Raw genomic sequence first — 25,288 nt, 5'->3', positions numbered from 1 at the left:
GCCAAGAGTAGCTCTACCAATTTCACCAATGAGACGAAGCAACAATAAACACATGACTCTATTATACCAATTAGACGCAAGCTTACCATTCTATGATCACGCCAGACTGTTCATTCACGTGGGGTCTTTAAAGCACCGTAGAAAATGAAGTATTTGATATAGAGTGCCGCCCTCAACATGACTCGAAAGCACGAATTTTAACCTCTCTCCCAGTTTTTATTTGGCCAATTGGCACCGATTGACCACGGAACACTGGAGATATGATCCTTTTATATGTCCTTTCATAATAGGAACTATTTTCTCCACTATGGAGGGTACTCATGCTCTTTGGACGAATAATCCTTTATTTTTGTCTTTTTTTTTTTTCTCTCGCCAAAATTCAATGATTTTTTTTTTTTTTTTGTATTTCTTTGGCTATTTGGTTATTGTACAGTATCATTATAACAACAATTTATACAGATAACTTTGTGCTGACAAAAAAAATACAATTGTTTAAAAAAAAAAAAAAAAAAAATCTAAAATGTAAGCAGTTACTCACAATGCTACTCAATATTTGAGTATCCTTCACACAAAGTCCTTTTTTACTTGTACTTAAGTACATTTTTGGATGACTACTTATACTTTTACTTGAGTAATATTATTTTGAAGTAACGCTAGTCGAGTAAATTTTTTTGGCTTCTCTTCCCACTTCTGGCCCTAAAACCTTGAAGATGTCAAATATTGAAATAATCGGCAAATGGGTTAGACGTCTCACGCTGTTAACAGCAGCTGATGAATTAAGAAAATTGGCAGAACAGCTCTGTGTTTGCTCACCTTGAAGATGACGCAGATGTTGTCGCCCAAGGGGTCAGCGTTCTGAAAGGCCAGCTTCAGGGGGACGGCATTGGAGTTGAAGAAGGAGCACGCCTAAGGAGCAGACAGAGTCAAGCGCGGCCACGGTCGGAGGGTGCCGGCGACCCGCCCTGATCTCACCTGGACGTCGATTCCCCGGACCAGCAGCGCCGGGCCAAGGGGAAGTCTGCAGCTGCCGTTGAGCGAGAAGAACCGCTTCATCTCGTCCAGACCTTCTCTAAGGACATTCTGAAATGGTGCAGACACAAAAAAGTTAAATGGGACGAGAGAGGAGGGAGGGGCCATTCCTCCCACCTGTCTGGCGGAGGGCGCGGCGTCTCGGACGCTCCGGGCCACCTTGGCCAAGATGGACACCAGCCAGCACTGGCGGTCAAGCTGCTCGCGAAGGCCGCGACCCGCGCAGCACAGCAGGGCGGCCAGCAGGTGCTGATAGCGAGCGCGGAACTGACTGTCCTGGAGGTTGTCCTTCAGCAGCCTGAGCACAAAAGATATCAAACCAGAGCATTTGCCATCCACCGGCCAACCGAGCGGCGTCACCTACCAAAAGAGGTAGTGAGCCACACTGACGTCTCCCGTGGCGCGGCGCAACAGAAAACGCGCTAGGGCACTGTCCAGGTAACACTCGGACTTCAAGGCCTGAAAACAACGGAAGAAACACTCCGGTCTGACAAAAGTGCACCAGAAACACAAAAAGGTAGTGTTGCACAAATATGGGTACTGGTTTAAGAACTAATGAGGGACTAAAATGATGTCATCGGTATCAGGGAGAACTAAAAAATAACGTATCGATGCTATGCTAGATGTACTTTGAGATCTAGTTTCCAACCTCTTGTCAGCTTACCCAAGATGGCTGATAGCTACACCCCCCCCAATAAAAAAATCTTTTTGCTGTGAATTTCAATTCGACTATCACTAGCAGATGTCCAATCCATTTCAAACGGGATGGTGGCTGCCAACCCTCCAACTTCAAATGGATTAGGCATCTGGAGCCATCAATAGCAGCGGATGAATAAAGAGCAGTGGTTTTCGCATTGAAAAACAAGATATTTTAAAGAAGTTAGTTTTGACTTCATTTGAATGTCAATGCACTGCCTTTGATGGGAAAGTCGCCTCTACCAACATGGGACGATGAAAGGTTGAAATTAATTTATCAGTAATAGACGTCCAATCCATTTGAAGTGGGTGGTTGGCAGCGAATAAAACTTTGTGTCTTCTTCAAAAGGAGTGGATGTCTACCTCCATCAATGGCAGACAAGTTAACTGACCAAGCCATGATAGTATTTACTTTACAGTAAGTATATACAGTCATTTAGTTTAAAATAAAAACAAAACAAAAAAATTACATCTTACAGTATCGCCTGGGTATCGCATTTGGGAGCCAAAAAAGGTCTCAGTGCAACACTAAAAAATAGAATGCCCATGTGACCTGCACAAGTTGAGGCAGGAAGTCCAAAAGCTCAGCTTCAGAGACAGACTCCAACCACCGGACGGCTGTCCTCCTCAGCTCCTGGTCTGGGAAACTGAAAGGCAACGTCGGCAGTGTTGGCACAGATGATAACAGCACCGCGCCTACAACGACGGTACCTACGAGGCGTGCAATAGGCCCAGGGCGTCCGGGTGGCCGGGGCAGGCCCACTGCCGCAGCAGGGCGTAGATGTCGGGCAGGAGGGCCCACTGCCAACAGGGGGCGCTAGCCAGCACCAGCGGGAGGGCACCGCTCTCCGCCTGGCAGAAGGCCTTCTTCTCCCACAGCGCCCGCTTGTCCTCCGCAGTCAACCTGGAAAGTGAGCAGATAGTGTGGGTGGGCGGCCAGGAAAAACATGTGCCCATACCAGGCTCCAACACCACTGACCAGAAGGAGGCCTTTTTGTGTAAGATGTCTCGTAGCGTCGCCTGGCTGAGGGTGTCTAGTCTGGAGAAGTCATAACGAGGGCAAAAGTCGGCGGGCGGTGGAGTGCTGAAGCGGACTTCGTGGGCCCGCAACGGGAAGTCCACCTGCAGCCAAACGTGTTACTGTTACTAAAGATCAACCATATATGGAAATATATGCATACAGTATATATCATTCGAACGCCTCCACTATTTGATCGCTTACGAGAAGGCAGGTTTGCTGGAGGTCAAAATGTCTTTTGAGGGCCAAAATAAAAAACAACTTGTCACGATCAGCCATCTTTGCTGTTTAAATTCGCTTGGAACGCTTTGAAGTCGCAACTGGTACCCTCCGAGAGGGATAAGTCCGACTTCCCACCTTCCTTAAATGCAGCATGAGCACCAGTTACCGAGGGTCTCCTCTCTATTGTGGTCGTATTACGCATCTAGAAAAAATAGTCCTGCAGAATGAAATGAATTACGGCAGTTTGGCGTGACATTGTTTTGGCCACATGGGTGTTTTGACAATGATCTGTGTTTTGAATTTATTTGACTATGTTGGATCTGATCGTGGATCTGTATGTTTTTTTATAGGCATGCTAAGTTGGCCCCACTGACTCATGCTAGCTTAGCCACTAGGAGCCCTGAGACTAAAAATAACTTGCAAACTGCACAGAATTTGTTGAAATCAACTCCACCAAGTAAATAAACCCCCACTAACTTGAAAATTGAGCCTAATGTAAAAAAAATCTGAACTACTGCTTTAACATTAGATAGAGCTAGTAGTAGAAGCTAGTAGAGCTAGCACTTAAAAAAGTCCTCGGGTTACGAACGAGTTCCGTTCCTAACCCAAATCTTCGCGGAAGTCGGAATGAACCCTTTAAGTACCCCTAAATCTCAAAATAATTATCCAAGAACATGTATTATACGTCACTGTACTGTCCTAGCTAAGTCCTAGCTAGACAGCGAGCTAAGCTGTAATCTTTCCCCTCTCTCTCTCACTCGGCTGCAAGACTGGAGGCAAAATGGCGGACTAGACTCCGGCGTCGTAAAGTCGAAATCAGCTAAGTCGGGTACGTCGTAACCCGGGGACTACATGTATTTTGTCTTACATAAACTTGTGTATATTAAAAAAAAAATCCAATGTGATAAATTGAGATATCTAGGCTTATCTTTACTCATAACTGTCGGCTCGCTCGTTCCTCTGACCTGTAGGATGACACTGTCCGGCTGGCTAAAATTGGGCTCGCCGGAGCTGGCGTTGACGCTCCCCCCGGGGCCACAAGGCCAAAAACCCAACAACTTCCTGCCGCTGGTCAGTACGCTACAAAAGAAAAAATACTGCGTCAGCCGGCACTCCTGTGCCATCCCATCCCGTCGGCTGCTCACTGCCTGAAGTCAAAAAGCGGCACAGTGACCCATCCCAGTGCCTCGGCACCGCGCTTCTGTTTGGCCTTGTCTTCGCCGCTGCCACAAGGGGGCGGCAGGCAGCTGGCGTACAGCGTGGCCGTCAGCTGCGTCTCTCGGGGAAGCTGACTGATCTGCAGCGGGAACGTCACCCTGTACACACACACGTTTGAAACTGCAGAACTGCACGCACACTGCAATGCAGAGTTTAAAAACGGGGCTACTTTGGACTGTTGCTACTATATTGAAATTTTCAATTAGATATCATTACTCAAAAAATTACTTGCTTGAATGCTTGCATGAGTTTGACCCTAGTAAACATCCAATCCATTTGAAATAGGAGACTGGCAGCAAATGAATGAATGCCTAGCGCCGTCAACAGTAGCCGACGAATAAATAGCAGATGCTTTCACATTGATAAAATAATTTTTTAAAGAAATAAGATAGTTATGACTTCATTTTAATGTCAATGCATGAACTTTGATGGGAACATCGCCCCTACCAACATGGCCTCAGGGTTGGCGATGAAAGATCTTTTTTAATGCTTCCGCCACATATTGAAATGAGTTTATCACTAGTAGAAGTCCAAAGTCTGAGTTAGGTCTACTTGTGAGTGACAAACTCATGCAAGGATTCAAATTGCCCTGAAAACAACAGAAAGTGACCTGGGAATGCACCAAAATCAACAGAAAGGGATTCAAAATAAACAGGATGGGTCTAAATGAACAGGAAGTGACCGAAAATGAACAGGAAGTTATGCCATAGACATTATAACTATTGACGTGTCACTTCGTCATTCTATTGACGTGTCATTTCGTCATTCTTTGCGCGACGCCTTATCAGAAGGGGCCGAGCTTCATTTCGTAATAGCCGAAGACGGCACACGCTCATGTCGGATTTAAGGTTGGATTTACTTACGATTGGATTTAACAACGAAAGTTGTACTAGAGGTGTGCGAAATTTCCGATTCTTAGATTATTCGCGATTCGGCCGTGGAAGATTCGAGAACGATTCACAAACATCCAAATTCCGATTATTGAAATATGCCAAGTAAAGCAGAAGTACAACACACTCAGCGCGCCGCGCGGTCTTCGGGGCGCAATGAGGAAGAACGCAGCGAGAGTAGCTAAACATCATGCTTCTCATTACCCGGCCCCTCGGGTAATGCCAATGCTCAACTCACGGCTCTAGCTCAACTCATGCCACGAGATAAAAAAACACAACAACATACCTGAATGCTGCCGAAAACCTGCTACAAAGTACGTCATCCACATAATGTTACGGTAGATATCATTTATATAGGACTAGATGCACCACAGATATGGTAGCGTTTGCAGCATATCTAGAAAAAGCTAGATGCCGTCGTTAGTAAACGGCCGCCATCTTAAAGCAGTACACTTCTCTGCAAGGCTGTTGTAGCGAACCTTCCAAGCAAACCTAATTAACTTTTTATCTAAAATACTCCTAAATCGGTAAAATATTGACTTGAATCTATCTTTAAAATAGTTTTGAAACTTTCACATGTCGAAAGTAGACAAAAGGGAAATTATGGAATAACGGGAGCAATTTTAACAACTTAAACGATTGATTCACAACATTAAATTAATTGAATGTAGTTTAAAGCTGCTGTTACAGAATGGGGACTGGAGTTTTTTATTTACTGTTATTTTTGTATATTTGTTTACTGCTATATGTTAACTTGATAGTGAAATAGTAGTTTGGTTTAGCCTGAGAGTATTTTTGAACAATTTTGGAACTAATGTACAAAACATTTAATTAAAAAAAATAAATAAATAAATTTTTTTTAAAAAGTGTGTGTGTGTGTGTGGGGGGGGGGGGGTGCATCAATAATCGTTTTATAATCGAATCGGAGCCTCTGAATCGTAATCGTAATCGAATCGTTAGGTGCCCAAAGATTCCCAGCTCTAAGTTGTACCGCATAAAAACAGGAAGGATTGTCTCAGCAGTGAGTTGTTCGAGGATTCAAGGTAAATATTATTTTTTTCGTACCATGCATGCCTGATTGAAGCATGTATTGGCAGGAATTTTCTTCTTTGTTTACACATGGAGGCGGCTAATTTTCGTAACTTACTAGCCTCATCGTTTACTTTTAACCAATAATCAAGACTGTTTTACGTCCATATCTATGAAGAATTCGGGGATTTAAGCATTTATTCACAAGAATTTTCGCTAGAAAAGCTCTTTTATGCCAGGCGGCCGCTACCCTCATTTGCCAACATAGTAGCATGGTACTTCGTCAATATACGTAAGATAAACCCTAACTGTACGGTTTCTTTGCTTTTAACCAAGAATCAAGACTGTTTTACATCCATATCTATGAGAAATTCGGGGATTTAAGCATTTATTCACAAGAATTTTCGCCAGAAAAGCTCCTTTATGCCAGACGGCCCCTAGCCTCATTCGCTAACAGTATTTAGTGTATAATGATAATAAAGGGATATTCTATTCTATAATAAATTGTGATTGTATATATTATATCTATATACATATTATTTATGAATGATTTTGCATGTTTTTCTCAAGTATTAAGTTTCTGATGTTAAATTGAGTGATTTATTAGCTGTTGAAAACTTGCAGTAAATAAAAAAAAAAAAAAAAGTTGCTATTTTCAAAAACTTATATGTTAAATATTGCTCTTGAGCTTGAAAATATAGGTGGTTATCTCTGCATTTGGTGATTTTTGTGCATCTAGTGTAAAATCTGAGACTTTGATAGCCATTTCAAGTTGTGTTACACTTATATAGAAAATAATTAATCTGGATTTTAAAAAGGAACAACTTCGAATTTTTTGATGCCGCTGCTCATGGAGACTCATATATGGCTAAGATAGGTGCCTGTTTTGGTTTAATGTCGGTAGCAGCTTTGGTTTTGCAAATATTTGAAGTTTTGGAAAATAGGCACCCTACGAATCGGTCCCTTTTCCCATGTCATGTCAATAGATTATGAAGTCTATGGTTATGCAGTATGGAAAATGATCATGAGTAGTTTTTTTTTTCGCAGCCCTAGCGGTGACTTCAGATGCTAAAGGCGCGTCAGAAGCGAGTGTACCTCTGGTCCCACACCACCAGGTGAAAGAGGTATTTGCTGACCGACTGTTTGCTGGTGTGCTGGGGCGCGCACAGCTCCGTCCCTCCGTGAGTCAGCGCGCACGACAGGAAGAAGCCCTCGTAACTAAAAAAGGGGGCAGTGGTTTTCCTCAGGCTACAAATCCTCCCAACGGATCCTTGCGGGTCTCACCTGGCGGCCCAGGTGACGGGCACTCGGTGCGCGGCGTACACATTGAAGGCCAGCACCCCGGCGGTTAGTCCGGCTTCCTGGACGGCGCCGGCCCCGGCGCGGCTCTGTGGCACCGTATGGAAGTTGGCGTTGAATGTGCCGCAGTACAGCTCTACCAGGTCCAAGATGGCTGCCGTCAACCCCTCCACCACTTTCTCTGGGGATGGATTTCGTGAGGGCTGTGCCAGAGCAGAGCGGGACGAGCCTGCGAACTTACCTCGGTTCTCCTTGACCGACAGCGCCGATGCGTCCTGAAAGCACAGAGAAAGGATTAGGTGCAATACCGCAGACAATTCTGAAATGGAGGCCCAGGAAGGGTCTGTCTGCAGCTTGCCAGATGGGGCCAACGCTGGTGGCGGGGGCCTCGCTGGCATGTGGTCTATAAGCTAACCCTAACCTTAAACACATCAACAAGGTGTCTATCGTATTTTTTGGACTATAAGTCACACTTTTTTTCAGCAGCCTGCGCAGCCAATCATCTCATGGGATAACTTCACTTGTTCTCTCATTGGTCAATCTGCCGCCGGAAACCAATTACGCGCCTTGTTTGAGTGCCCGCAGGTACAGTGGGGAGAACAAGTATTTGATACACTGCCAATGGTTTTCCCATTGACAGTGTATCAAATATTTGTTCTCCCCACTGTATGTACAAAGCTTCTGAGTCAACTCATCTCTTTGTTTGGCATGCTGGGAAACCTCTCTCTCACAAAAACATGAAACAACTCGTGTATTTTTGCATTTTAAGTTTTTTTGATGAATATTTTGAAAACGCCACAATGCACTGAAGCCGTGACAAGTGAACCATGAAATCGCGAGGGATTACTGCATCTAACAAAAACAGTATAATAATAATTACAAAGGATTGTCGATTTAGAGCGGTTTCGTGTAATAATGAACCATAAACTTTACTATCAGTTGACGGGAAACGGGGCCACTTTGTAGGAGGCCTATTTTCAAAAATTTAAATTAAAATATTTTCAAAACCAAAGCCGCTAGCGACCTCAAACCAAAACAGGCACCTCCTTTACGCATATATGAGTCTCCATGAGCAGCGACATTAAAAATATTCAAGTCGATCCCTAATAAAATCCCGAATAATTATTTTTTTATATAACAAAACAAAATGGCTATAAAATTATCAGATTTCACGCTAGTTGCACAAAAATCAACAAATGCAGAGATTATCACCTATATTTTGAGGATCATCAGCAATATTTAACATATCATACTGTATAAGTTTTTGCCCGAAATAGTGACTTAATTTTTTTTTTAATTTAATGCAGTTTTGTTTTCAACAGCTAATAAATCACTCACATAAATCCGGTGATAGAACGCAGCACGTGTTTGAGTTTACTGCAGTGAAAGCTTCCGCGACGCTGTCTGGCCAGGCCCCCTACGGGGAGCTGTGGCGCAATGTCTGTAGGAGTTGTCTCGTCATCTCATAGTGAAGTCTATGAATGAACTTCAATGTACGTTTCATTTTAATTTCTTGATTTTGCATGCTTCAAGTAGGCGTCAGCAGTGCCTTGTTGTACTTTACTTAAGTGTATTTTTCGTAGGTTCTTACTTTTCTGGCAATAGCTGCTTTAAAGAAGTCTGCGAATGTTGATTACATGGAATTGAAAAATAAGCAGGCTGGAGTCGTAGTCATCTTGAAAACTATTTGGCAACATTCAATTCATCTGAACCGCTCTCATGTTACTGTAATACTAGTGACTGTGTTTGAGCTACTTAGTAACAAATGACGGACAACGTATGGTATATTTTCCTCCAAAAATTTAAGTTGTAGTCCAGTTCAACTTATCTAGTTTTTTTTTTCTTTGTCCGATGTATTTTTGACTAGTTTGACCATAGACTTCATAATGATATTGACGGGACACGGGGCGCAGGGCCGATTAATAAGGGGCCGACATTGTTGGCGTGGCCATCAAAGCTGACCGAGTGGAATCACAGACAGAGAGCTTTTTCCGTAGAAAATTATTGTGAATACATGCTTAAATCCCTGAATTCTTTATAGATATGGACGTAAAACAGTCTTGGTTCTTGGTTAAAAGCTAAAAAAAAAACCAAAAAAAAAAAACATGCAGTTACCATTTATTTTACGTAAATATATCAAAGTACAATGATGGTCTGTCAGTCAATGTGGAGGCCGCCATATGTAAACAGAGCTTTTCCTGGTGAAAATGAAAATGGTGAATACATGCTTAAATCCCTGAATTCTTTAGAGATATGGACGTAAAACAGTCCAGATTCTTGGTTAAAAGCCCAAACAAAAAAAAAACATCCAGGTAGCATTTATTTTACGTAATATTGCGAACTATGAGGCTAGTCAGTATGGAAATTAGCGGTTGCCGTATGTAAACAAAAAGCTTTTTCTGTTGAAAATTCTTGTGAACAAATGCTTAAATCCCTGAATACTTTATAGATATGGACGTATAAGAGTCTTGATTCTTGTTTGAAAGTAAAAAAAAAATGTGCTGGTAACATTTATTTTACGTAAATATTGCGAACTATAATGCCAATGCTGTAGCGGCTAATTTCTCCCATTGATTTTTTTTTCACAACGTTTCAGAATACATGCATGGTACGAAAAATATAATAATTACCTTGAATCCTTGAACAAATCACTCCTTAAACACGCCTTCCTGTGTGTATGCAGTACGGTTTTCATACTTTTTCAACGTAAATCCGGCGTTGGATCGCTACATGTGTCACTGCGACCGACTGCAAAAAACTGAAGCGGACTGCTTGAAGGCGTGGCGCACTGAAGGTTGAATCTGACCCGTCAATATCAATATGAAGTCTATGGTTTGACTTCTACGCCAGAGTGACTTATAGTCTGGAGAATATGGCTCGTGTTTATTGTCAGTCTTGACAACAAACAGGGAAAGCTAACAACATCTTGTCACTGGTTCTAGCGGAAGCTAAAACTATTGACGCTCCCGTCTCGCAGGCTGCAGACAGATAGAATTGAGAAACCTGGTGGGCAACCTTGAGCACTTTGGGCTGAGGTCGGCATGGGCAGGCGGGCAGGCGCCCCAGCGCCGCCGTTATGTCGGGCGTCTCCACGGCCGCCAGAGAGCTGCACAGTGCCTTCACCGACTGCACCAGCCGCTCCACACGCGGTCCCAGGTCCACCTGTAGCCCCACCGGCGGGTTTAGGCGAGGTGGGTCAGCATGAAGTGCCGAAGTGCGTCCTACCTCAGACAGCGCAAAGGACTCTGCCTCGTTGTGGAACGTGTCCAGCAGCAGCGTCAGCGCTTCCCTGTGCATAAAACAAAGACTTAGCAATACGCAACTTCTAGCCCTCTGTCAGAAGATGGCCGGCGGTTACTAAATTATTGCATCTTTTTTCAAAGTTTTTTTTTTTTATGTTTGAGAGAACACGAGTGGGACTTGTGTCGCTGTCTATGAATGAAAGCTCAGTGTCGTCTTAAATTTTGTTAAATTCAGGCTGTGCGGCTTATAATTGTGTGCGCTCTAAAGTCCGAAATATACGGTTGTTCTGTATACGTGATATCCATGTTTCCGACAGTCGGCAACACCCCCTCCCAGGTGCGCTCACCTGGTGACTGTCTGTTTGATGGGTCGCTCCTGCAGCAGGATGCCGTGGTTCAAAGTGGATGCCAGCTGGTCGTCGTTATTCTACGGGGATCAAACAACGCGCGACCGCTTTCAAGCCTTGACGTCATTTCCGCTGCAAATAAACGCCGTGCTTCCACGAACCGTGCGCGCCAGCTCCGTGTCGACGGCCGATCTCTCGGTCAGGATCAGTCGGACGTCACGCTCAAACTTCAAACACTCTTGCACAAACTCCAAACCTGCCAAAGTCTGACAGCTGACAACACACAAACACGTGCCATTGGATGTGGAAGAGAACAACAGGAAAAGCCAGACGCGCAAGGAAACTTCTCATTGTTCACACTTCACAGCGGACGCTTATCATGACCGGCACGCTTCCGTGAACGTGCGCTGAGTGTCAAGACAGCACCAGCAGAAAGTCCTCAACTGTGATATTTGTTGTCATCACTAATGTTGTTTTTGTCGTTGTTGGTGGCGTGTACACAATGATTTTAAGCTATTCCTCAGTTATTCATGAATGGGTTACAATGGTAGGGATATTCTATGGCAGTGGTTCTTAACTGGGGTTCAATCGAACCCTTGGGGTTCGGTGAGTAAGCGTTAGGGGTTCGGTGAAGGTTAAACGCAGAGCCTTATTTTGGATGCTGACTAAATTTAGGCAAAGTGGCTGTTTAGACCAGGTTTTGGACTGGTTTGCCCTTAATTTACAGACTTTATTCCGATTCTTTCAAATGCTAGCCCTCTAACTATTGGGAGGAGAAATCCGTTAGCCCAATGGAAGGTTGACTGGCACTTGGTATGAGGAAGTATAACAGACCTACAGACAGCGTGAACTGCTTTGATAATTAAAAAAAAAAAATGTTTGCATCATTTTACGCCATGAAAATAGTATGTGATACAAGGATGCGACAATAAAATGAGAATGTACAGTAGACACGAAAATAAAAACAGGAACAGTGTGAATTGAAATGAGTTTTCATTCATTTACCAACGTGAAAATCAACAGCATAAGGCAAAATTATTTGTAGTTAATTAGAATTCTAGAAGAAATTCGAACAGGAATTCACTTAGATGTTGGCTTGTGAGGTTTTGAATTCGTCAAAAAATGGCTTTTATTATGAAATTCCGAAGGGTTCGGTGAATGCACCTGTGAAACTCGTGGGGTTCGGTACCTTTAGCAAGGTTAAGAACCACTGTTCTAGGGATATACAGTGGTACTGTACCTTTACATGCGACGTTGTTTGGAAGTCAAAATGGTTGCATGTCGAGCAGGATTTTCACATAAGAATGCATACCTCTACTGAATCCTTAATAAATACTGCTGGTACGATTGCAAATAGCAATTACACAGAGCAAAACAAATTAATTATGAATAAAAATCGGAATATAATAATAGTAATAACGATACCTGTACTAATGTAACGAATCGGGTTCTAATGTGGCAGATGTATTTTTGCGTGGTTGACGTGTCAGAGTGAGGGAGGACGTTTTACTTTCATAAAACTTTTCGTTTTCAGCTGCGACGGACAGTAGGCATGTTGTGTTATACGTTATAAGTTCTGAAATAAATGATTAAAAACCTAAGGAAGCTGGCAATTTCTTTGCCGATGTTACAATAATAATAATATGTCACCTTAACTTATGAAGACTGGCGAACAAAGGAGGACTGCCGAGATCATAGACAGTCTATGGCCGTATTGTTGAGCCAGTTCACGGATGCGCATCCCACGCTCATATTTCTTCTATCATTTCTATCTTTATTTCAATGGTAAGCCTCACCTTTTACCTTTAATTACCATCTGCACTAACAGTGGAACTCATGTTGTTTTCTCCCACAAGAAAATCCGCCGTGCCTCCGTCTTGCGGGAAAACAAAGAAACTGCGGCGCTGTCATGAATCGTCGTATTTTGAGCATATCGTCGGACGTACAATCTAATGGCGAGTCAAATTTTACGTCGAATGTCGAAAAGATCGTATGTTGAAGCGATCGGATGTCGGGGTACCGCTGTACCTGCTTCATACTTAAAGGGAGGGCCCACTCTACCAAATATGGCAATGCTTTGATTTTGGCTGCTTAAGCGGAAGTCTGTTTTCTCAGAGTACTCTTATAGTGCAATCACACACTTTTTGAGAATATTTTTGCACATTTAATGCAACAGGGATTGAAGAAGCTGAAGTAAGTTCTTACTTTTGGAGGTACTCGTCCAGTCCGCAGACCTTGAGCAGGTAGTCTTCCACATCCAGGCGGTCCAGGTCGTCGTGAGCGTAGCACAGCGTCTGGTAGATGATCAGGTCAACGGTGGTTGAACCTGCCGTACAGGCCGCGGCGTCAGAGACCGCCAGAACGAGCAGAAACGGTGACCGCAGCGGCGAGTGGTACCGTCACAGGTGAAGGTGAGCGGCTCCCTGAAGAGCGCGCTGATGACAGTCACCTTGACGCTAACCCCTGCGCTCTGGTGGAGCTCCTCCCATGGCGACCAAACCAGGCCGGCGTTTTTGGAGAGGTCACCATGCGGGAACGCCGAACGCAGCCTAGAAAAACTCGCGTCACCCTCGGGGAGGGGCTTTTCATTATGCTCCCAACGACGCCGTGACTCACACGTCTAGCATGTGGCAGAAGGCTGCGACCTCCTCGTCCCGCTCCTCCGACACCTGGAAGAGTTGGTAGCCCGAGCCGTTCATCCGGAAGGCCGCAGTCACCTGTCGATCACAGCGGTTAACGCCGGTCTGCTCCTCGTTCCCTGCACCGGTGACGCTCGTACGAGGCGCAAAGAAAAAGCACACAGCGTCCCTTATACCAGCAGACACAGACGGGGCATGTGACCTCCGAGAGGGGACGGGGGAGGGGAAAGTATTTTCAGCATTTGACTTTTTGTCTAAATGTCATCATTTACAATCATCCAGTGAAATTGTAGAATTTTAACCCTATACAGTGGGGCAAATAAGTATTTAGTCAACCACCAATTGTGCAAGTTCTCCTACTTGAAAAGATTAGAGAGGCATGTAATTGTCAACATGGGTAAACCTCAACCATGAGAGACAGAATGTGGGGGGAAAAAAACTGAAAATCACATTGTTTGATTTTTAAAGAATTTATTTGCAAATCATGGTGGAAAATAAGTGTGGGGTCAATACCAAAAGTTCATCTCAATACTTTGTTATGTACCCTTTGTTGCCAATAACGGAGGCCAAACGTTTTCTGTAACTCTTCACTCTTCGCTTGGTGTAAAGAAATCAACTGCGGGAGCAATTATTAGAAAGTGGAAGACATACAAGACCACTGATAATCTCCCTCGATCTGGGGCTCCATGCAAGATCTCACCCCGTGGCGTCAAAATGATAACAAGAACGGTGAGCAAAAATCCCAGAACCACACGGGGGGACCAAGTGAATGACCTACAGCGAGCTGGGACAACAGTAACAAAAAATAAGTAACACAATGTGCCGCCAGGGACTCAAATTTTGCATGGCCAGACGTGTCCCCCTGCTGAAGCCAGTACACGTCTAGGCCCGTCTGCGGTTCGCTAGAAAGCAGTTGGATGATCCAGAAGAGGACTGGGAAAATGTGTTATGGTCAGATGAAACCAAAATAGACATTTTTGGTAGAAACACAGGTTCTCGTGTTTGGAGGAGAAAGAATACTCAATTGCACAATACCCACTGTGAAGCATGGGGGTAGGAATATCATACTTTGGGGCCGTTTTTCTGCAAAGGGACCAGGACGACAGATCTTTGTAAAGGAAAGAATGAATGGGGCCATGTATCGAGAGATCTTGAGTGTAAATCTCCTTCCATCAGCAAGGGCATTGACGATGAGACGTGGCTGGGTCTTTCAGCATGACAATGATCCCAAACACACAGCCAGGGCAACAAAGGAGTGGCTTTGTAAGAAGCATTTCAAGGTCCTGGAGTGGCCTAGCCCATCTCCAGATCTCAACCCCATAGAAAATCTATGGAGGGAGTTGAAAGTCCGTGTTGCCCAACGACAGCCCCAAAATATCACTGCTCTAGAGGAGATCTGCATGGAGGAATGGTCCAAATACCAGCAACAACTGTGTAAAAAGCTTGTGAAGAGTTACAGAAAACGTTTGGCCTCCGTTATTGCCAACAAATGGTCCACAACAAAGTATTGAGATGAACTTTTGGTATTGACCAAATACTTATTTTCCACCATGATTTGCAAATAAGTTCTTTAAAAATCAAATAATGTGATTTTCAGTTTTTTTCCACATTCTGTCTCTCATGGTTGAGGTTTACTCATGTTGACAATTACAGGCCTTTCTAATATTTTCAAGTGGGAGAACTTGCACAATTCGTGGTTGACTAAATACTTATTTGCCCCATTGATATAGGTCACTCATTGGCTGCCATTGACAGCTTTTCTATTCTATTTGTAGTGTCTTCTAATAAAACCTGCAGAAAATGGCAGAGGGAAAAATGCAAAAATACGAAAAAAACAAAACAAAAAACAAATCCAGATTTTTTTTTTTTTTAATTGCGCTAAATTATTGCATAAAATTGCGAAAATAAACCGAAAAAAAATGTAAACACAAAATGCAAAAAAAACCAAAACCTAAACAAACAACAACAAACAAACCAAATAAGTTACCGTAAACGTTAGCCAGTAGAGCGCATGCATGCACAGCACATGGACTTATTGGTGCCCGTGTTGTCTGTAGGTTATGAGTTAGTTGTCAGAGCAGTTTCAGCCTGCCGTAGCACATAAGTGAATATTTTAACAAGAGGAAACAACGTAAAAGAAAATATGTATAAATTACGAAAGAGGTGATGAAATTTTAGGGTTGTGAGGTCAAAGGTCACAGAGGTCAGAAAAGTAATTTCACATAATAGCACACACACACACACACACACGCACACACGCTTGTTCCACAACTACAGAAGAATGCACGCGCTTCAGGGAAGTCAAAAACTGAACAAAAGTACAAAAATCTGGTGAAAAAAGGAAGGCGTATGGTTCCGTCTTACCGGCTCTGCTGAGGCCCGGCGACGGTTCTTGTCGCTTTTGGCAATTGGCGCGTACGTCCTGGGCGGAACCCGAGGCGGGAGGGTGTCACTCCGCCCCACAGGCTTCCCTGGCCGCTCGCCTCGGCCACCATCGGCCTGTGCCGTCAAGTTGTCCGTCGCGTCAGGCGTGTATACATTGACATCCCTCAGCGAAGATGAGGGCGGCGGGACGGGGTTCCGGGGCGGAATGGCGGGGGGCTCGTCGTCCTCGTCAGGGAAGTTTTTAGGGAGCGTTCGGGAGTCGGCGGGGCCGTCGGGGATGTAGAGGCGATCTCCTGGGGGCGGTCCAGTCAGGGACGGAGTGGCACGAGGGGCCTCGGGGCTCTTTTTGTCCCGCTTGAGCCTGGAGAGAGCGTCGTACTCCATCTGCAAGGCCTCAGCCAAGACCAGCTCTTTAGGACTCAGACCCAGAGACTCCTTCCCCTCGCCCTCCTTCTGGGTCCGCGCCGCCGACATGATGCGAGCGGGCACTGGAAGTTGGGGGGGGGGGCGCAAAATGACAAAGGGCTTGTTAAGGTCTGTAAAATTCTTGGATAACTGACATAACAAATTGGACCAAAAAAAAAACACATCGAAAGTGAATTTTTCATGGGTAACATTTTAGTATTACAATATGGATCACGGTACTTTGTATCCTGATGGGTTATTGATTAAAATCAAGTCATAACTAGCTTATTACTCGTAGTATTGAGTTCATTTTGTCTGTACTTATATATTAGTTAAATTTTTCTTTTATCCCAGACAATAGTTATAGGTGGTTTAAATACCTGACATGTTTCGGCTAAAACTTCCGCCTTCATCAGAGAGTCACTGGTGTTGGTGTGACACGTCTTTATCAGATGATGGATGAAGGCGTGACTCCCCAACACCAGTGACTCTCTGATGAAGGCGGAAGGGTTAGCCAAAACATGCCAGGTATTTAAACCACCTACAACAATTGTCTGGGATAAAAGAAATTTACTAATTCGACTGTTGGTGTGACGTCTTTATCAGCTGATGGATGAAGGCGTGACTCACCAACACCAGTGACTCTCTGATGAAGGCGGAAGTGTTCGCTGAAACATGTCAGGTACAGTGGGGCAAATAAGTATTTAGTCAACCACTAATTGTGCAAGTTCTCCCACTTAAAAATATTAGAGAGGCCTGTAATTGTCAACATGGGTAAACCTTAACCATGAGAGACAGAATGTGGAAAAAAAAAAAAAAAAAAAAAAAACAGAAAATCACATTGTTTGATTTTTAAAGAATTTATTTGCAAATCATGGTGGAAAATAAATATTTGGTCAATACCAAAAGTTCATCTCAATACTTTGTTATGTACCCTTTGTTGGCAATAACGGAGGTCAAACGTTTTCTGTAATTCTTCACAAGCTTTTCACACACAGTTGCTGATATTTTGGCCCATTCCTCCATGCAGATCTCCTCTAGAGCAGTGATGTTTTGGGGCTGTCGTTGCGCAACACGGACGTTCAACTCCCTACAGATTTTCTATGGGGTTGAGATCTGGAGACTGGCTAGGCCACTCCAGGACCTTGAAATGCTTCTTACGAAGCCACTGCTTTGTTGCCCTGGCTGTGTGTTTGGGATCATTGTCATGCTGAAAGACCCAGCCACGTCTCATCTTTAATGCCCTTGCTGATGGAAGGATATTTTCACTCAAAATATCTCGATACAAGGCCCCATTCATTCTTTCCTTTACACAGATCAGTCGTTCTGGTCCCTTTGCAGAAAAACAGCCCCAAAGCATGATGTTTCCACCCACATGCTTCACAGTGGGTATGGTGTTCTCCGGATGCCATTCAGTATTCGTTCTCCTACAAACACGAGAACCTGTATTTCTCCCAAAAAATCTATTTTGGTTTCATCTGACCATAACACATTCTCCCAGTCCTCTTCTGGATCATCCAAATGCTCTCAAGCGAACCGCAGACGGGCCTGGACGTGTACTTTCTTCAGCAGGGGGACACGTTTGGTAGTGCAGGATTTGAGTCCCTGGCGGCGCATTGTCTTACTGATAGTAGCCTTTGTTACTGTGGTCCCAGCTCTCTGTAGGTCATTCACTAGGTCACCATGTGGTTCTGGGATTTTTGCTCACCATTCTTGTTATCATTTTGACGCCACGGGGTGAGATCTTGCATGGAGCGCCAGATCGAGGGAGATTATCAGTGGTCTTGTAGGTCTTCCATTTTCTAAGAATTGCTCCGACAGTTGATTTCTTTACACCAAGCGTTTTACCTATTGCAGCTTCAGTCTTCCCAGCCTGGTGCAGGTCTACATTTTTGTCTCTGGTGTCCTTCGACAGCTCTTTGGTCTTGGCCATAGCGGAGTTTGGAGTGTGCCTGGAGGTTGTGGACAGGTGTCTTTTATACCGATAATGAGTTAAAACAGGTGCCATTAATACAAGTAACGAGTGGAGCCTCGTTAGAACTCGTTAGAAGAAGTTAGACCTTTTTGACAGCCAAAAATCTAGCTTGTTTGTAAGTGACCAAATACTTATTTTCCACTATTAATTTGGAAATAAATTCTTTAAAAATCAAACAATGTGATTTTCTGTTTTTTTTCCACATTCTGTCTCTCATGGTTGAGGTTTACCCATGTTGACAATTACAGGACTCTCTAATCTTTTCAAGTAGGAGAACTTGCACAATTGGTGGTTGACTAAAAATTGATTTGCCCCACTATATTTAAACCACCTATAACTATTGTCTGGAATAAAAGAAAAATTCGACTAATAGCTTATTACTCAACCGATTATCTCATCAATGCTGGCAATGATCGTTCCATTACTGCCAGCCCCCCTGTCAAATTGGATTAGACATCTAACACCATCAATGGCAGTGAATGAGTTCAGGGCTAAAAGCAAAATAATCCAGAGGTATTAGGATATGTATATATTAGAAGTGGGAATCTTTGGGCACCTAACGGTTTGATTATGATTCAGAGGCTCCGATTCGATTATAAATCAATTATTGATGCCGCCCCACCCCCAATGTTGGAACTAGTACATTAGTTCCAAAATTGTTCAAAATTCCTCTCAGGCTAAACCAAACTACTATTTCAGTATCAAGTTAACAGTTAATATCATTAGTTCCAAAATTGTTCAAAATTCCTCTCAGGCTAAACCAAACTACTATTTCAGTATCAAGTTAACAGTTAATATCAGTAAATAAAATACCCAAGTCCCCATTCTGTATCAGCAGCTTTAAACTACATTCAATTAATGTTGTGAATCAACCAGTAAAGTTTCTAAAATTGCTCCCGTTATTCCATAATTTCCCTTCTGTCTACTTTCGACATGTCAAAGTTTTAAAACTGTTTCATCATTTAAAGAGAGATTCAAGACAAGATTTTGCAGATTTAGGAATATTTCAGATAAAAAGTTCATTAGGTTTGCAACAACAGAGCCTTCTAGAGAAGTCTAATGCTTTAAGATGGCGGCTGTTTACTAACGCCGCCGTCGTCCGTCATTTCTCATCTAATTCTACATACAGTATATGTGATATCTACACTAGCCGTATGTTTGTAGCAACTGGGCATTGTTTGTAGCGGCTGTCGGCCGCAGTCAGTTTTTTTTTTTTTTTTAATCTAGCGGCATGATTGGAACATGATATTTACTCTCGGTCCGTTCCTCATTGCGTCCCGAAGACCACGCTGACTGTGTTATAGTTCCGCTTTTCCTGATTTAATTATATCAGCTGTAATGTGAAGTAATTTCATAACATGCCAAATAGGGTCACAATTAAAGTCACAATTAAAGTAATTAAACATTGTCCAACAAATAAAGCATGAAAAAATAATTTATATGTTGTATATTTGACAAAATAATCGCATTTCCGAAGTTCGAGCCTGAAAGGGTACGAACCCGGAAGTGATACGTCACACCGAGAACAGCGATGGGAGCGCTCCATTTGGCCGCCCTACAAAGCCCTTCAAACAATGCTTCAAACAGCGATATAAGTGATAGATCAAGCGCAAGTGAGGAGACCCAAGTTTTTGAAGAGTTGGAGGAAGAGGAGGAGGAGGTTGGAATTTTATGTTGGATCGTACATGTATTAGCCAGACGCTAATCAGGATGCAAACAATGTGCCCAGACTACCTGACATCGAATGGAGACAAGACCCATCGAGATTACAAGATTGGTAAGATATAGGCTGTTATTATTTTCATGATTTGAAGATGCAGGCATTTGCACGTAATTTTATGTTTTTGTCTATCTGATGACATTGTCTAAAAAAAAAAAAAAAAAAATCAGACTGCATGTTCATTTTGGCAGATCCGGCAGCGCTCATGCATATAAAATAATAATATAAAAACGTTGGGGGGGGGGGGGGGGGAAGGAGATGAGTCGTTGATGGCTTTCTCCACTTTATTGTGGCAACAATAAGAAAACAAAATAATAGCGGACTTCCGCCACATTCGACCGCAAAGTTTTGCTTGTCGCTCATCTCCGCCTTGCCTCGTACTTCCAGCTACTACTACTTCCTGGGGCTATCGGCAGGAAGTGGCGTCTAATGGCGTGAGGAAATGTAGTTTTTTCACACAAGCGAACAGATTACAAAGCACCACTTCAGTGTTGTCCCAAGACTGCATTTCCCATGATTCACTGCGTGACTTGAGCTGTCAACGTTCACATTTGACAGCATTCTGCCGCGGTCCTCCTCGCAGCTCTTAGCTCGCCATTCACGCTCGTTTGCATTTGATCGCTGGTCTGATACACTCCCGCTTTTTCGGTGAGGTCTTTTGTGTTTATTCGTTATTGGATTGTTTTTGTTCACCACTGTAAATAAGAGCACTGAAGCAAGAAGGGGTAAGTCGCCATTTCTGTTCAACCCGTTTTCTCCTGTTTTTTTTAGCGTAAGAAGCTAGGGTAGTGGCTGTCTTTTCTTCGTTCTTTTTCATGATCAGGGTTTAGTTAGCGGTTGGGGTTCAAGTGTAGATTTCTTTTGTTTGTTTGGCCTGGGCTTACCCTGAAGCCGCGCTTCATCTACATTTTGTACATATTGCCTTGAAAGGTGGAAAAGCGCTATATAACACCATTTACCATTTACCATATTAATTGCGAGTTTGTTGTGTAAATTTTGTGCCACTTGTGAAATTGTGTGGCTCGTTTTATGTTACGCCCTTCGCAAGCCGTCCTTGGGACGTAACACTAGCGAACACAACAACAACTATGCCACGACTATTGCCACGAGTTGGCTTTCGGCTAACGTCGCTAGCTTCTACTGTACATTCCACAACAGTTGGCAGCTCTGCTTTGACAAAGTCATCAGTCATCTATCCAAAAATCAAACTTACTTTTTGGCAAATCCTTGATCATAAGCAGACCGGTTAAGGAAGCAGGCATCTTCGAAGTGTTTGCAGCAGAGAACACTACTCGATGATGGCGTGAAATTCATTTGCTTCGTGCGAACGAAAGATGTCCATTTACGTGCCCTGCTATCCTTTGGCCACTCGTACAACTTTTCGTTTGAGTGAGAACAAAACATCGCCACACACCGCCGTGGCATCTTACCGAGAAGCAATCCAACAAACAATACTGTTCTATGGCGGACTTTCTCGCACTTCCCGGTGTGACGTAATTTCCGAAGATTGCCGAAGAAAAGCATTTTCGTTGTCAGGGGCGTTGCTATGGGTTAAACAAACAATCTGGAAGGGTTGCGTTAAAAAAAATAATGAAAGTATGCTTATAATTGTTTAGCCATTGATATTATTCAATAACATGGTTGGCCAACCTTACTTCACATTTCCCCTTTAAATAATCGGAATTTGGATGTTTGTGAATCGTTCTCGAATCTTCCACGGCCGAATCGCGAATAATCTGAGAATCAGAAATTTCGCACGCCTCTAGTATATATATGTAGGGATGTCTTGGTTACATATTTTTCACCTGAGTCACCCGAGAACCTTTTATTTATTTTTTTATTAAAAACCCAATTCTTTTCACCAAAATCCAATCCCTATGTTACATTATATTTAGGGCTGTCAAACGATTACATTTTTAATCGAGTTGATTACAGCTTAAAAATGAATTAATCGTAATTAATCGCAATTCAAACCATCTGTAAAATATGCCATATTTTTCTGTAAATTATTGTTGGAATGCAAAGATAAGACACAAGATGGACATATACATTCAACATACGGTACATAAGTACTGCATTTGTTTATTATAACAATAAATCAACAAGATGGCATTAACATTATTAACATTCTGTTAAAGCGATCCATGGATAGAAAGACTTGTAGTTCTTAAAAGATAAATGTTAGTACATGTTATAGAAATTTTATATTAAAACCCCTCTTAATGTTTTTGTTTTAATAAAATTTGTAAAATTTTCCAATCAAAAAATAAACTAGTAGCCCGCCATTGTTGATGTCCATAATTACACGATGCTAATGGGCGCTGAAGCCCATAAAATCAGTCGCACCCAAGCGCCAGCAGAGGATCTCCAAATAACACAAGTAACAAGTGGACATTGCACTGTGCTGTCATTTTAATCTGTTTGAGCGGGACATGTGTGTTAATTGCGTCAACTATTTTAACGTGATTAATTAAAAAAATTAATTACCGCCCGTTAACGCAATAATTTTGACAGCCCTAATTATATTATATTATATTTATCTATATAAATACTGTACATACAGTCTGTGCGTGTACATATAAATTAGAAATGTGAACGAAAATTCTGCGGTGAAAACTTTCGGCTGAAAATCGCTAAAATTGCATTTTCGGTTTTCGGTTAAAAGACCGAAAGTTTACCACCAAATAGTGAGAAGAACCGTAGTTCTTTTGTGATTACGCAATCAAAACACGCGAGAAGCAACAAGACTGGCTCACAGCAAACATGGTTGGAAGTATTTTGAAGTATTAAAGAAATATATAAATTATTAAATGAAGGAAAATTAACTGCTAGACGCTTGTTCTGAAGTTGCTTTCCATTGATGTCCAGCACCACATCGAGTGATATTTTACTTAAAATAAAATATTGAAAGGCAATTTAAAATATTGAAAGGCAATTTTTTTGCAAACTTATTCGTGTTGCACAAGCATTTTGCACACACAAAAAAAAATTGTAATTTTTTTCATTACTTCTGCGGTACTAACAACCCTTTTATTTGGCTGTAATGTTGGCATAGCTATATTCAATTTAGGAATAATTGTGTTTTTCTTTCCTTACTCAATACATTTTAGTTTCATCGGCGGATCCTCAAAATCAGTTGACTCTGACTTGCACTCACTAGCAAAAATATGTGATCAAGGCATCCCTAGTCTTAAGCGATAACTCCAGATGTGACCTACCTAACGACCGAGCAACATACAAACATTTGTTTTCTTTTCTTCACTCAGGCCAGCAGGAAGGAAGCAAGGAAGGAAGGAAGGAAGGAGCAAGGAGGGAGGGAAAGCTGCAACACAGTGGTGCGGTGGTGAGAGACGTTCAGTCCAGTCAAGGCCATCCAATGAGATCAACTTTTTTCAAGTGATTTTTTTTTTTTGAGGAAAATCGTCACGCGCCCCAAAATATCAAATTTTACAAAAGCAATCGTGTGCATGCGTTAAGTGGGTCAAAACCGCCCCTCCCCCCCAGTGACAAAAGCCTCCCTGCCATGTTTGACACAGACAACGGCCAGCTGGTCAACACATCTCGTGGAAGGGGGGCCACAAAAAGGGAGGGGCACCCACCTTTTCATCACGCGTCAGCACGCACATCCCTCCTAGTTGAGTGTACAGAGATTGAAAATCACACATCGGTCGATGTATAAAGGCTGATGCGGATACCGATTTTTAAAAAACAATTCAGACGATTGCTGATGTCAAAAGCAGTTTTTGTATGCAGATACACATTTCTTTAAAGGATGTTGATTATGAAAGGCGAGAGAAACGTCTAATGTACACATTCGTTGTTAAATTTTCTTTGCATCTGACCACTAGATGTTGCAAAATCACAATTAAGCTTATTACGCAGACATACTTGATTATATCGGCCGATCTTATGTATAAAATATACATACAGTGGTATGAAAAAGTACCCGAACCTTTTGGAATTTCTCACATTTCTTCATAAAATCACCATCAAATGTGATCTGATCTTTGTCAAAATCACACAGATGGAAAAACAGTGTCTGCTTTAGAGCTGTCCCGACTAGTCGACGTTGTCGACGTCATCGATGACGTAAATGCGTCGACGGGCAAAACGGGTAATGACGGGTTGAAAAAAAAATTACATGCGGATAAAGTTTAGAATGGCGGGCGCTCGCGATCCAAGCGGTTGTTACTGGCACCCCCAAGGGGGCCGCTGTTATTTCAATATGACCGGCATTGTCAGATTGAGCAAAGAGGAAGAAAGTGGGCGAGCGAGAGAGGGAGCCAGATCAATGAGTTGGGGAAGTGCGCGTACCACGAAGTTCAGTGGCTGCACCCCCCCCCCACACACACACGTTTTTGTTTTGGTCAATAAAAGTAGCCAAAAACAGCCATCCGACGCCTCTTAGTGTTTTATGCACGCCGCCGACTTCCTGAGGAAGAAATCGGACGAACCGACGACAACGAGCCAAGTGAATCGTCGGTTCACTCTTCACGACGGAGAGGAGTTGAAAACACCGCCAATTACCAAAAAGGGCAGAATTGGTGACACGTGAAAGTGGCATAAAGCCAAAAAAGCGGACCAGAATAACCAGAGCCTGGAATTATTTTGAGGAAAATATGGAGGGTGCCACTGTGTGTACTCTTTGCTAAACTGAGCTCGCATACCACAGTAGCACGTCATCTGAACGAACACTTGAAGCGCCGTCACCCAAGTATAATTTTCGAAGACAACAAGAAACAACAAGCTAGCGGATTGTAAGTCCATACAACTTTCTAACGATTTTTTTAAAAAAATGGAAGTTACCTTTATGTGCGTCGTATAAACGTGCATTTTTATTTAATAAAATAATTAATATAGATATTATATAATTATACAATAAACATATATTTTTAATTATTATTAAATGTATTAGGATCATGGAAGCTCCCATATTGTGTATATACATATAGTAATATACTATATTTAAATAAATTAATTAATACTATATATTTAATTTTTGTTACTGTGAGTATGTGTACCTCTCATTCAAAATAATTGTAATATTTCAGTGTGCCCTCTACTTATCTATTTTCAGTTTAAAACAAACAAAAGTTGAACAGTTTTTCCCCTCTCCCAAACATGGAGAATGCACACCAGAAAAAGCATCTGAACTCACACAAAGTATTCTGAAA

At 42.6% G+C, this 25,288-nt stretch overlaps 1 protein-coding gene across 2 annotated transcripts in view; it reads right to left on the bottom strand.

The window, feature by feature from the left end:
- Nucleotides 1–25,288, bottom strand: part of pik3c2b (phosphatidylinositol-4-phosphate 3-kinase, catalytic subunit type 2 beta) — a 48,102-nt gene that overhangs the window by 16,299 nt on the left and 6,515 nt on the right. The window contains exons 2-21 of one of the 2 annotated variants that reach the window (XM_057846091.1): nt 15,994–16,502; nt 13,607–13,707; nt 13,388–13,539; nt 13,196–13,316; nt 11,152–11,263; nt 10,991–11,070; nt 10,627–10,690; nt 10,417–10,563; nt 7,643–7,676; nt 7,387–7,582; nt 7,198–7,320; nt 4,111–4,281; nt 3,931–4,045; nt 2,705–2,847; nt 2,441–2,629; nt 2,279–2,372; nt 1,394–1,488; nt 1,147–1,327; nt 973–1,080; nt 814–906 (exon numbers count right to left, since the gene is read on the bottom strand). In XM_057846091.1, coding sequence (XP_057702074.1) covers nt 814–906; nt 973–1,080; nt 1,147–1,327; nt 1,394–1,488; nt 2,279–2,372; nt 2,441–2,629; nt 2,705–2,847; nt 3,931–4,045; nt 4,111–4,281; nt 7,198–7,320; nt 7,387–7,582; nt 7,643–7,676; nt 10,417–10,563; nt 10,627–10,690; nt 10,991–11,070; nt 11,152–11,263; nt 13,196–13,316; nt 13,388–13,539; nt 13,607–13,707; nt 15,994–16,488 — 2,814 coding nt within the window. In that variant the 5' untranslated portion in view covers nt 16,489–16,502. Of the gene's footprint in view, nt 1–813; nt 907–972; nt 1,328–1,393; nt 1,489–2,278; nt 2,373–2,440; nt 2,630–2,704; nt 2,848–3,930; nt 4,046–4,110; nt 4,282–7,197; nt 7,321–7,386; nt 7,583–7,642; nt 7,677–10,416; nt 10,564–10,626; nt 10,691–10,990; nt 11,071–11,151; nt 11,264–13,195; nt 13,317–13,387; nt 13,540–13,606; nt 13,708–15,993; nt 16,503–25,288 lie in introns of both variants that reach the window. The other variant, XM_057846090.1, reaches the window with a different exon arrangement.

The sequence above is a fragment of the Corythoichthys intestinalis genome, chromosome 9 (assembly GCF_030265065.1).
Source record: "Corythoichthys intestinalis isolate RoL2023-P3 chromosome 9, ASM3026506v1, whole genome shotgun sequence".
NCBI classification, from domain to species: domain Eukaryota; kingdom Metazoa; phylum Chordata; class Actinopteri; order Syngnathiformes; family Syngnathidae; genus Corythoichthys; species Corythoichthys intestinalis.
Note: the sequence above shows the minus strand (reverse complement) of the source record. Positions and strands in the feature narration are given on the sequence as shown.